Below are 12,921 nucleotides of genomic sequence, written 5' to 3'. Positions count from 1 at the left end.
TTCTTCACTTCCACATCTTACTTATCCTTTGGTACAATTTCTTTGCACCATCAACAAAGCAGAAAACATTTCCTTCAAGCACCTCTGTAATGTATGTTAGAATACATTCGAGGTTTTTCTGCAACTTATAAATCTAGGTTAGATTTCAATCTAAAAATCTGTCTCCAGTAACAAAATGCTGAGGAAAATGACTGCTGCAAATTTACTTTGGTTTTGAAATATAGAGTTAGCATTCTTACTGCTTCACTGGGTCTAACTTTCTAATTGCTCCCTTCCATTTCTGCTTCGCTATTAGCTGCTATTACTCAAAAGCCACTTTAGACAGTATGAATTTTTAGCAGGTATGGTTTTCAGTGGACAAACACTTTAATAATGTAGTGTATGCATTGGTCTAAGGGAAGGCATAAAATAACATTCAATTTGATCAGTGGAGAACAAAGACAAAACTTCATTATTTAATGTATTATGTAACAAGTTTTTGAAGGGAGGGCGGAATAATTAATAATGATATGGAATTCAACAAAAACATTGTTTTCTGAATCTTTGAAATTTGATTTTTATTGCTGATGATACCAAATGCCAGTGATGTGTGGAAAAGCAGATGCCAACTAATATTATTCATTTCACCGGGATAGTCTTCAATTTATTATCCTGAAAAAAAGCAGCACAATTTGTAATGTTAATATTTATATTTTCTCTGGCAGTGTGTTAACAACACTTTGAAAAACAAGAAAGAAACAAAAAATATATATTTGCATATCTTGCAAACATGACTTACATGCATTTCTTGGCATTGTAGTTATGGACTTAACTCTTAATATACAATTTCCAACTAGTTATCTCTCACAAGTCATATCTCCTGATGTGAGAAACTAATGTATTACCAATGACTAGAGAGCCTACTAAAAACATATTCTGTAATGGAAGTAAAATGGTATACTTCATGTTCCAGTTAAGTCATCTATAAAGGTAAAGTATACCTAAATCACTGGGCATGGTTAGCATTATATAACACAGCCCTCTTGTTACCCAGGTAATTCTAAAGGATAAAAGTAGTCATCATTACATCATCAGGAAGCTACAGGGTCTCTTGAACTTAATCTCTGACATTGTGCACAGGTTAAATTTTGAAATGCTAATGGGATGTCTGGTGTGCTGCAGCCTGGTGACCATTGTTGTTAATGGGGTGTGTTAGTGGAAATCTTTTCACTCTTTGAGTAAAGCCTTTATAAAAGTCAAATGTAACAGACGGTAGCGATTCAATTAAAAATTATAGCGCAATAAGTCAATAGGTATTTTCAGAACAATAAGCATGAAACTGTGTTGGCTGACATCGGTGATTGAATCTTACGGATGTGCCAGGAAAGCAAATATTTTCTAACGGACAGGGTAAAAAATACGAGACAAAATCGGGTTAGTTCTGCAGGATCCTGGTCAGTTGAGAGTTTGATGTCTTTCCTGGCGAGATATACAGGTCCAAAATTCGGGACACTTTTTAAATATTGGTCTTACAAACTTAGATAGTTGATAGGATAATAGATGTTACATTAGCGTGGATTTTCTGGAGGGGATGAAGTCTGAAACTTAATATCTGCTTTTATTTTCTGACTTCAGTAGTTAGTGTTGCCCCTAATTTGCCAGAAAACCACAACTTTATGAAAAAGTGGACCAAAAAACCTGGACATTCTGCGAAAAGCCTCACTGGCCTTGTTCAAGAGGAATCTTGACCAATGGATGGGAGATCGCAGATACACCACAGGGGTTACCTCAGTGTCACTGCTCGATAGAGGCACAGCAAAATAATGGGCATAGTTTCTCCAAACTAAAGGGGTGGCGTAAGCCACAAAACTATGGGCTAGGCTTATAAATGCCCTCAGGCAGATAGCCTAGTATGAGCCAATGAGCCAATGAACCAATAAAGGAAAGTGGAAATTTTTAACTTTCCTTACTAAATGTCTAACACACAAAAGAATAATTGCTCCATCTCATTATTAAGCTCAATATTTATGGTTCTATGTAAAATTTGTATAAACAAGTAATTCCAAGCATATCACTGCTCACATTTGTGCCAGTCAATGTCATATTTTTCAAAACAGCAGTGCTGAATTTACAGGTGTTTGACACACAACTTACCTCATCTAAAAATAGTGATATATATAATTGACCTGACCATCATACTCAGTTATAGCATTTCAATACCGAAGGAGGACCGCACTTATAGGCATTATCAGAAAATCATATTATCTTTTTGCATACTGTATAAATCTCCAGTCACATGAAGCCATTTTACCTGTATACTAATGTGTCATCTGAAGAACTGTTGTACTGGATCTGGTACATACGAATTCCGGGAATATGACGCTCAGATGGCCACTGGATGACAGCTGAAGTTGAGGTCAGCTCTGCTGCTACAATTTTCCTATCTAGATGATTCTTGGTGTCATTAGACCCTGATTTCATAGAAGTAGTGATGTCCGAAGAGCCGGGATCAGGTTCTCTCTGACGATTGGTATTATTGATGAAAAGAGGAAGAGGAATAATATTTACTTCAATTCCTTCTGTGGCTTCCCCTGCAGCATTTGAGGCTATACACGTGAAAATTCCATTATCCTTAAGTGTAGTTATTATTATATCTAAGGTTCCATTGTCATAAATAATTGTCCTGGTGGTATTGTTCATCATTTTTCCATCTGGAGCAATCCAGTGAATAGAAGGTTCAGGATCACCTACAGCTTTACATTTCAAGACCACTCCTTGGCCTTCCATGATAAATGCCTTGGAGGCATAATGTCGTGTAATTAATGGAGGTTCACAGAGGAATTCATCTTCTGGGATTGACCAAAAGTATCTGTCCATCAAATGGTCAGGGGATGCACAGGTCTCTAAGTCATCTTCCCTTGTAAGGCGCCTTAGCCACAACATCTCACAGTTGCAGTGTAACGGATTCCCACCAAAGCTAACGGTCAGTGATGAGGAATGAGAACCCCTGGCATTAGCTTGTACTTGGGCTTTTAAGAACAAATTGTCAGGTGGAAGTTTTTGAAGTCTGTTTGATGTCATATCCAAACGGGCAAGTTTCTGTAACATAGTAAAAGTACCCTCTGAGATATGGTCAATCAGGTTATGGTCAAGTGTTAGAGTGTTCATATTCACCATCCTCCCAATGGCTTCCCAGGGCAATGTCTCTAGGTTATTATAAGATAAATCTAAGTCCTCAATATTTGCTAAGAATTCATCAAAACAGTTTGATTCAATGTAGTGGATTTGGTTGTTCCCCAATATTAGATGGCGGAGGTTTCCCAACCCCCTGAAATGTTCAGTTTTAAGGACAGTGAGCCTGTTGCTGTCCATGTGCAAAGCGCGAAGAAACTTCAAATCTATAAATGCATTCGGCATAATTTGGCTGATTGTGTTCCTTGAAAGAGTGAGATGAACAAGACTAGTCATATTAACAAAGTCTTTTTTACGGATAATCGTTATAAAATTATCTGTAAGCCTAAGTTCTACTGTTCTCCTGTCAATTGTTGGTGGTACAAAGAGAAGTCCAGTTTTGGCACACAGCATAGTCAGGGTGGGAGAAATATTTTGACAGATGCACCGTCCAGGGCAGCTATGAGCTTTTACCAAACTGCCAAGCATCAGCAGATAGAAAACGAGCCTTTCCATTGTAATCAGTTCACAAGTTCTAAAAACACAAAAAAGATAAAGAAAAAATAATTTAGTCCAGCACTGCATATAAAGCAAAATATTCTAAATGCGAAAAATAACAGAAGTTTTCAAAATAGTTGGTGAAAAACACCAGATTGTTCCACATTATCACTGATTATAATTTGCATTGCATGCATCTTTTTTTATTTTCCTTCAAGGTCATCTAGAGTTCATGTTTCGTAGAACTCTATAAACACTAATGACGTATGTGAATTTCTTAGTTTTCTGATTCATTTTTATTTTTCTGATTATAATACTGTAACAGCCATCTTTGTAAACAGAAATATCAGAAGTAACTTTGATCAGAAGGGATGATACTATGCAGATAATATGCACATGGGCTTGTGGCATAAAATCTTACAAATACAGTTCACTATTTTACTAATAAATCCACAGCTTCAATCTTTAAAAAAAGATAATTGTTTTAGCTGTCCATGAATGCTACTTTCTGTGAAAACCTTTCTAGAAGATTTTCCAGAAAGAAAATTTATAATCTTTTGCGTGAACTACATACTAGAAACATATAATTATATTTTCCTTTCTCACAGTGTGAATTAAACACCTAAAGAAAATACTGTTGTTGTATTTCCTAAAGATTAATTTCTTCATGAATGTGATTAAATGCAAATCTACGAGTCATCATTCACTCTGCCATCATGTGTATTTAGTGCGACAGTGTTTCTTTGTGGTGAATTTCATTGCTGTGTAATGGATTGTGGTCACAAGTGGTACATTTTTCCCTAGTCTTCTTTGCTATGTGACTGTGAAGTTGGTATATATAATTTTGGGGTGTGTGGGGGGCTTACCCCCTGCAAAAAAAAAATTGTTTTAATTTTGTTCATGGTTTTTCAGCTCACCATTTTTCGGTATATAATTTGTGAGGAATAGTGAGTCGGAAGACAGTACTTCACTTTTACATAGGTAAACTGTGAATAACAGTACCTAAATATGACTTCTAACGCAATGCATTCTAGTATCTGTCACTGCAAAACTGCAAAGAACACATAAGTATCACAGCAGAGAAATTATGAGGACAGGTCATCTCCTGGAGATTGTAAAGCAGTCTAAGGCAATGTATGAATTGGACATATTAGAAAAAAAAAAATCAACAGCACATATCAATTAGGCATTGTGTGCTTAAAACGTGTGATAATCATCCAAGTGAATGAAGTTCAACCTGCTATGGATTGTAATCCCTGAAGTGCATTCCCTAAATAGATGCTAAAGAAGCCTCTTGAAGTGTTTTTAACAAGGGCCAAGCCCCTCTCTCCCCCAATCATATATTTACCAAATTCACAGTCACACCAACTTAAAGAAGGGGGAAACTATTCCTTGAAAAGAACATCACTGCTGGCACAAAATGGAAGAGTTCTTACCCTCAGCGGGTTGAACTTCAGGCAAATGATGCTTAAGAGTTCTATCTTTGTCAACCTGTGGGTTACCCATGTGGTAAGGAGATATGCAGAAGTAGAACTGCACTTATGATCATATATATTTTTCGTCTAACTTTTCCATAATTATACAAGTCCTAAAAATGCAATTGCAGGTGCTAAGGACAACACTCTTAGCTTTTAAAGACTGAAACAATACTAATTTCATTAACTCTATTTATACCCTGATCTAGGAATGGGGTCCATTCCCATCACAGTATTAAAAACCCAAAACAACTGCATAAATTAAATTGACAAAAATGCAGTTATACTAAAAACAGTGAAATTAATGCACTCACTATCTTGGATATCAATAAGTGACCGATTCAGTTATATATCACCAGTCTAGTTACTAACTACTATCAAAAGATAACTAGTTTGTCTAGACTGTGATTACTGATCAAAAACATTATTGATCTATATTTTTGGGGAACCTTGCAGACAAGAAAACTGTTACGAAAAGAAGGAGAACAACTAACATCAACAGTGTTCTCTTGCTCTGTACCAGACAGCCTGTATTTCAGTGATTTTCATAATAAACCAGAATGATAAACATAGGCATTAAAAGTCATTAGTGGACAGGGCATATTTTTTGCTATTAATTTGCCCCATTGCCTGCCAACCATCAAACCTTCCCTTGATTAGACAGTACTCTGAATGAAGGAATAAATCCTTTAGGTATCCATGTTGTTGCTTTGTGCTCTTGTTAATATCCATGCAATGTGAGCATATTTTATATTTTTATGGCCTATCCCCACCCTTGTTGGTGTTGTCGGTATTTGGACTACTGCAAGGGCTATTGATGTCCCTTTTTATGTAAGCGTGCAACACCAAATGTGCCGAGAAGAACTGCAATAATTACCATCGGTTGCTATGTCCACATCTTCCCCCCATTGAGTGGCTGCATCATGATGAGCCTCCGGCCAATATCCTGTCATTAAAACAGAGACAGAAGCCAGATGCTCCCAGTTATCACTTTCATCCAAATGGGCACACAAATCCTCTCTGTCTGTGCTTTCAAGTATCAGAGAAGCTAGTTGATCTCTGCTGATCCTGATTGAAGTCAAGGTTTTTTCCAAATTTTATTACATAATAAATGCATACTATCCAGTGCAAGTCAAATCTCATTGGATATGATAAGAAAATAAATAAATAAATAAATAAAAGACCTCTAATGGTATCAAATACTGTAGGTCCAGATTTCATTTCAAGTCCCTACTGGTGAACTTATAAGGAAAATGTAGCAGGAAAGCTAACGGATTATCAGATCAAGTAAGGTATCCATTTGTTCCCCGATGGAAATTTTCAGCCTGCCATTTCCTAAGTCTAGAAAATCAGAAATGATGAAGGCATTGTTTGTTAGTTATATTAGATCCAAACCAGAGTATCAAATAACAATAAGGAACCCTTAAAAGAAAACAAGCATGAGTAAACTAAAAATAGTACAGTGGAAATATACCATAGGCATCAATGTGTATGAACATTTAAGTTATTACGAAAGGCTAAAAATCTGAACTTGTGCCATGCTCTTGTATATATATGGCATTTAAAGACAGCTATTTTTGGGAATGTTTGGGGTTATCAAAAAAGTGCTAGAGAATCATCAGACAACCCATATAGAAGGTTCTATAGGAATGAGAAGTGTACTGATTGGTTGTCTGAGAGAGCGGCTGATGCATGGAACAGACTAACAAATTAAATTACAGGAAGCACTAGTTTAGATATTTTTTTAGAACAGCCCAGACCCTTATTATGGGAACAACTATTTTGATATATTGGCATGCAAGAAGGGCATTAATGCCCATCCTTGAAATAGCTGGATGTATGCATGTATATATTTAAGCATCTTCACAGCTTTAAAATATATAATACATCTTGTTGCCTCACAAAAAAGTGAAAGTGTGGCAGAATAATGTGTCTAATAACCATAAAACATGTTTCATCATTACAGTGACATCTTTTCCAGCTGTAGGCTGTGCAGTGATGCTGTGATTTACAGCTTTCAAGGTGGTGACACTCTGTGCTCTTCTGATTTTTCTTACTGTAAGTAGTATAAAATCAGAGGAGCTGAAGCTAAGTACTACACAGAATTTTGATATATTCTGTCTGTTCAAATCTAACATATTACATGTACTTGACGTGGATGTTGCTGTTCACTCAACAAATAATTTGATTATGATCTGAGAGCCAGTCATTATCTGGTCTAGCTGGAGAATCTGAATGCTAACGCTACAGTCTTGGGATTGTCTAATATTAATTAGCCATCTACTCTCCTATGGAAATGGTGGTGCTTCTGGAAGAATTTGGCAGAGTGACACAAAGAATCTCACAGCTGAGATAATTTCTTCATTAGGAGGAAAAAGTGAATGCTATAAAAATAGCATTCACCAATTTACTCCTGTGGTTGTAGATGACGCTTGTACCAAATGAACACATTGGTATAGTAAAGATGAGTGTGTGTGTGTGTGTGTGTGTGTGTGTGTGTGTGTGTGTGTGTGTGTGTGTGTGTGTGTGTGTGTGAGTGCGTGCCTGTGTGTGTGTGTGTGTGTGTGTGTGTGTGTGTGTGTGTGTGTGTGTGTGTGTGTGTGTGTGTGTGTGTGTGTGTATACGCATGCACGCATGCATGCATGCAATGCCTATGTTAAGAGGATGCATGAGCTGGTAGAGTGAACACTACCTCTGTCAGGTCCAACAGTGCATTCTGCAGTTCAAAACATGTATTCCACTGGGTGGATTTGCTAGATAATTGAACTGGAGAGTCTCTCCATCATGCTAACTGCTCAACCCACACTAGACAATTAATACAGTGAAAGGTAATTTTGTGAAATCAGCCTGTTTTTATAGGCAAAATACAATTTTTCTTTCATTTATTCTATTTTTTAAAATTACACTTTTTTTAATTATATCAACTAAATTTGATTAACCCTCATCAAATATTTGTCACAGTATTACTTTTTAAATTAATAAACAATTTAATGTTTGAGGAATGATGACTAAAACTAATCATTTATTCTATAGTCAAATGTTAGTTCTTCCCACATCTGACCCTGATTTCTCTTTTGACTTATCTCAGTTCACTGGCTTGGATGTCAGGCAACCAGGGTTGTGGCTCATATAGTGAGACAGCCAATTTTGCATCATCTCTTAAAATAAATTAATATTTTCTAAAGAACGAAAGCTGGCTGTTTTTTTTTTTTTTGCTAATATAAGGAAGTTCATAATAATTAGCATTTAATACAATAATATTTACGGTTCAGAGAATGGGAAGGGCAGAGCCCTATACCTTGAAATTTCCCATTTCATAGTTTAAGCTGTGTTTTCAAGTGAAGTGTTAAAAGCTTTTTTTTTTTTTTTTTTTTTTTTTGTAAAACAGAATCCTAGATTAAATTTTTAATCATTGCTGTCATCTATGTTGCAAATATGAGCAGTTTTAATTCAACAGAGTAACTTGTAAGTACTGGGGAATTGCAGTTACTATTACAGTAGGACTACTGAGGTCATTTCAGTTGCTACGGAAGCCTGCACACTTCTAACCCAAGTTTTTTTTTTTTTTTTTTTAGTTCAGAAGCAAAGACTTATCTTATGTCTGGTAAATACCACTGTTTGGAAATTGATTTCTGAGGTGTAGAAGAATCATTCTGGTTGCAAGGTACCATAATTAATTATTTCCTCAGCCAATATCTATTTTGGCTGGGTTGTATGGAATAAAAATGTGATGGTTGCTCTGGAGCTTTTTAGATGCATTACATCTGGAGGTGACTGCACATGGGCATGGGGTTGCAGATCGCTATGACAACCACTCTTCAGCTGTATGTAGTTTATTTAGTTAAACTTGTTAGGACAGAAGTTAAGGATGTCATACGTGTTTGAAGGGAGTCACAGGTATAGAACAAATTAACTGTATTCCCACAGGTTGTCATGCTGTTCTATTAAAACAAGATAAATTAAACTGTCATTTCTTACAACTGATACCACTCCATGCCACTTGTATATGAAATGGTGTCAAATAAAAAAAAGAATAAATAAAAAACAAGAAAACCAGAAACTCTCTGGCAACTATGATGGTATATACTAGGCTAACAACCCCCAGAACCGTTATAAACCTATCCATGCAACCCGACCCAAGTGCGACTGTTTTAACATGTGTGTCTTAATTGGAAGGGGATGTCAGGAAGAGTATGTTAGGAGACTGATAAAAAGTTATGTGGTGGGGTAGATTAGGGAATGTTTACTGTTGGATTCTCTCTATGAGACACGGGAACAAGCCTGAGGGATGAATTTATGATTTCCCATTTAATAGGCAAGATTACATTTGGGTAGGGTTTGGGATGGACTCTGCTTCACATGGATGATGAGCCTATTCCAGAGCATAGGTGTCCTTTAAGATGGGTATCCTTTGAGGCACTTATCTGTCTTGCTAGCATATTCTATTTAAGTTTCAAGCAAAGTTCAAGTACCTGAATCTAGTGTTTCTGGTGTTTTTCATTCTGCATATGTGCATATGTGCAAAAGCTTTATCAGGGCTGGATCTTATATGCCATGTATGGATCGGCAGTGAACAACTCGTAGACCAAATATAGAGACAGGGATCTAATGCAATCTTTATAGGACAATGCATTAATACGCTGGATTTTCTTGGAATAAATCCTCTGTGGGTATTCCAATTGTTGCATATGCCTTGTCAGAAACATGATGAAGGCGGTATTGTACATAATGATGGGTCTGACAGCAGCCAAGTGCAGTGGTACTATAACATCCTTGGACCTGAGTGCCATAACCTTACTTATAAGTTGGGCAACATAGAATGATTTCCTTACTACCATGGCTACATGTTGGTCAAAGGCCAGGTTACTGTCTGCATATGTTCCCAGATCTCTAGCTACTAAGTAAACCCTTGAGGATGTCTTATCACTGGAGTAATTTACCTGGGTGCATTTTCCCAAAAGGCACGATAATGCACTTTTTTGCACTGAATTTAAATACATGATTTTGACACCATTCATTTGTCTCCTTTGGACCCTCTTGAAAGATATTAGTGCCCTGGAGGAATTTATGATAGTTTCCAATTTGCAGTTGTCAGCCAATGTGGTGCGCAGTAGTTAACGTGTTTTAAAAAGCAAATGTGGACCAGTTGAGTTCAGAGATCATTTCAGCTGTTGTTTAAGAAAGATGGAGAAATATATTTTTATTTCTGAGTTACTTTGATATTATAGTACTACAATGTATATTCGCAAGCTGGAACTCTTTTGCTAAAGGGAATTTGTAGTGATGATTTAGTGGCCATAGTGGAGATTTTCTTTGTTATTTCTAATAAAAGAATTATATCAGATGACAGAAGTAGCAAGCAAAACAAATGTACTTTGCTTTAATATGAAATAAGAGCAGAAGATTCAGTTTTAGTTCACCTACTGGACCACAGTCTCATATGTTCTGAATATGAATGTAACAAAAAAGTAAAAACACTAAAATACAGAATGGCCCTAGATCTGTTGAAATTTATACAGAATTGAACCCACCTAATCAGAACAGTATGTGTAATATTTGTTAGTTTCCATAGCTTTTATTGTCTTATATCTGTACAAGATGAATTATACTTCAGATGACATTTTTTACTGATATATTTGAATACATGAAGATTTTTTTGTGTTCTAGTCACAAAAAATATACTGAATGCAAAATGTCATAATTTACAATGTTAAAGCATGCAGTACCATTGATACTTTGTCATGTGGACATTTTACATCCTCTGTACTGAACTGATTAACTTAATAAATTATGTTTTACTGGGCCTGAACTGTTTTAAAAAATGATTTCTTGAATGCCTAGTGTACGCTACATTTACACAGTTCCTATTAAAGAGACAACACAAGCATAACTCCCATCTTCTTTCTCTTAATTTTAGTTTTCCTACTGATTTTCTTGCAGCCTTTTAATATCAAGAGGGATTCATAAAGGTTACCATAAAGTGTAGACTACATGTACACTTAATATAATCTTTCTGAGTGAAGTGACAGGATAACAAAATGTGGTAGGGATGTTCTTAAATTCAGATTGTGTAAACTTAGTGTGTAGGCATTCATGAAACTCTTCAGAAAATAAATATGCATCCCTATGTCAATTATATCAAACGAATGCGGGGCTTAAAAGCATACAGCTGTAAACAAATACATATTGCTAAAAGGCACGCACATTACAAATGTAAAATTACAAAGTACAAAACTCATTCTGAAAGCAAAACGTCACAATCATTAACATTAAGAAAACAGAAGTAAGTTAGTAGCTGTCTTTAACAAGTACTGTAAAAATAACATAATATACTCTCATTCTTGAAATGACACACTTTAGTCAACTTTTATAAAACTGGCTTTCTAAATTACAACTGTAATTACTGCTGTTGCCATTCAAAACATAATCGCCTCGTTACGTACAAATGCAGCTAGGACAAAGGGTGATCTTTATATGCATATTGCTCTAGGGTGGCTCCATGTTCCTTGCAAGAAGTGGTATCTTGGTGTGGAACCTTTTTACACAGTTCTTTGTGAATGGCATGCTCTGAGCTGAGTGTAGTTCTCACATAGAATATCATTTAACCAATAAACATCTAGTTTTTGTGATGGGCCCCGTGTCGATTATTGCTATTCTCACTTCATATTCAGTGCTGAAAAAGTGCACTGAAAGCAGGAAGCAATGAAGCAAACCAACTTCAATGGATGCTTTAAGTCAGCATTGATATGTCAGCTACAATGGACAGCTGCGTGTTTAAATGGACTTTATGTCAGAGAATGGCAAAGTAGCATTACAGCATTGTATAGGTACTTCCTTTGAAGCAACTGAATGATGACAACTCATCTCTTTGTAATGCAGTCCCACAATGCATTTTCCTAGTCAATTATTCCAATGGAGATAAAATGCTAGTCAGAAACTGCCATGGCTGCAATGAGAAAGAGCTCATTATTGCACTAGCATGTTTCTAAATTGCAAACTATCCCACACTAGTGGTATCAGACCTGACTATTCCAGTGTTCGCCATAGTGGCCCATGAATCATGTGGAGAAATGCAGCCCCCATGCACATGCACATATGCACTTGCTCAAACACATGCACATACATATCACTCATCAGCAAACAAGACCTCCCCAAAGCTGATCATGTTTAGAGAAGAACTTACCCATATAAACACATACAGCACCCCCAACCCACACACACACAGACACGCATGCAAATGGGTCCACTTTCAAATACTGAAATTCTAAAACTTCAAACCTCTAAATACTGAAGCCCAGAGGATCGAAGTTTTGAAATCTTGAAACGAAAAAAAAAATTAAAACAATAAAACTTCAGCAATCATGTTTTTGCAGGGGGGGGGCAAGCCCCCTGGCACCACCCACCCCCCTTGCTATTTACATATACCAACTCTGAGATCACGCTACAGAGAAGAGAATGGTAAAGTTCCCGTTCTGCACTGTACGTCAATCTCCATTTACAAGTTTTGAGATTTCAAAACTTCGATCTTCTAGGCTTTGGTATTTAGAGGTTCAAAGTTTGAAATTTTAAAATTTGAAAGTGGACCCATGCAGACCCACACACATTCATGACCATGCAGGCATTTACTTATGTGTCCACACATACATGCACTAACACACTCTCACCAGCAAGTCTTCACTGAACTTAACATTTCCAAGAGTACTCCTATTGGAGTGAGCGGGTGACAGACGTGCTTTTATGGCAATAGCATTTTCCTCCAAAAATGAAATTTAACATGGCTGAGCAAATTAGGAGCCAC

The 12,921-nt window shown here is 36.5% G+C and overlaps 1 protein-coding gene across 1 annotated transcript in view; it reads right to left on the bottom strand.

Annotated features, from left to right (window-relative positions):
* LOC122791637 (leucine-rich repeat and fibronectin type III domain-containing protein 1-like) overlaps nucleotides 1–12,921 on the bottom strand; it is a 684,457-nt gene that overhangs the window by 349,501 nt on the left and 322,035 nt on the right. The window contains exon 2 of the mRNA XM_044059490.1: nucleotides 2,291–3,685. Within this exon, the coding sequence (XP_043915425.1) occupies nucleotides 2,291–3,666 (1,376 nt within the window). The 5' untranslated portion in view covers nucleotides 3,667–3,685. The remainder of the gene's footprint in view (nucleotides 1–2,290; nucleotides 3,686–12,921) is intronic.

Source organism: Protopterus annectens, chromosome 1.part0 (genome assembly GCF_019279795.1).
Source record: "Protopterus annectens isolate FY-2018-M chromosome 1.part0, PAN1.0, whole genome shotgun sequence".
Lineage (NCBI taxonomy): Eukaryota > Metazoa > Chordata > Ceratodontiformes > Protopteridae > Protopterus > Protopterus annectens.
This window is presented reverse-complemented; position numbering and strand designations above follow the sequence as displayed.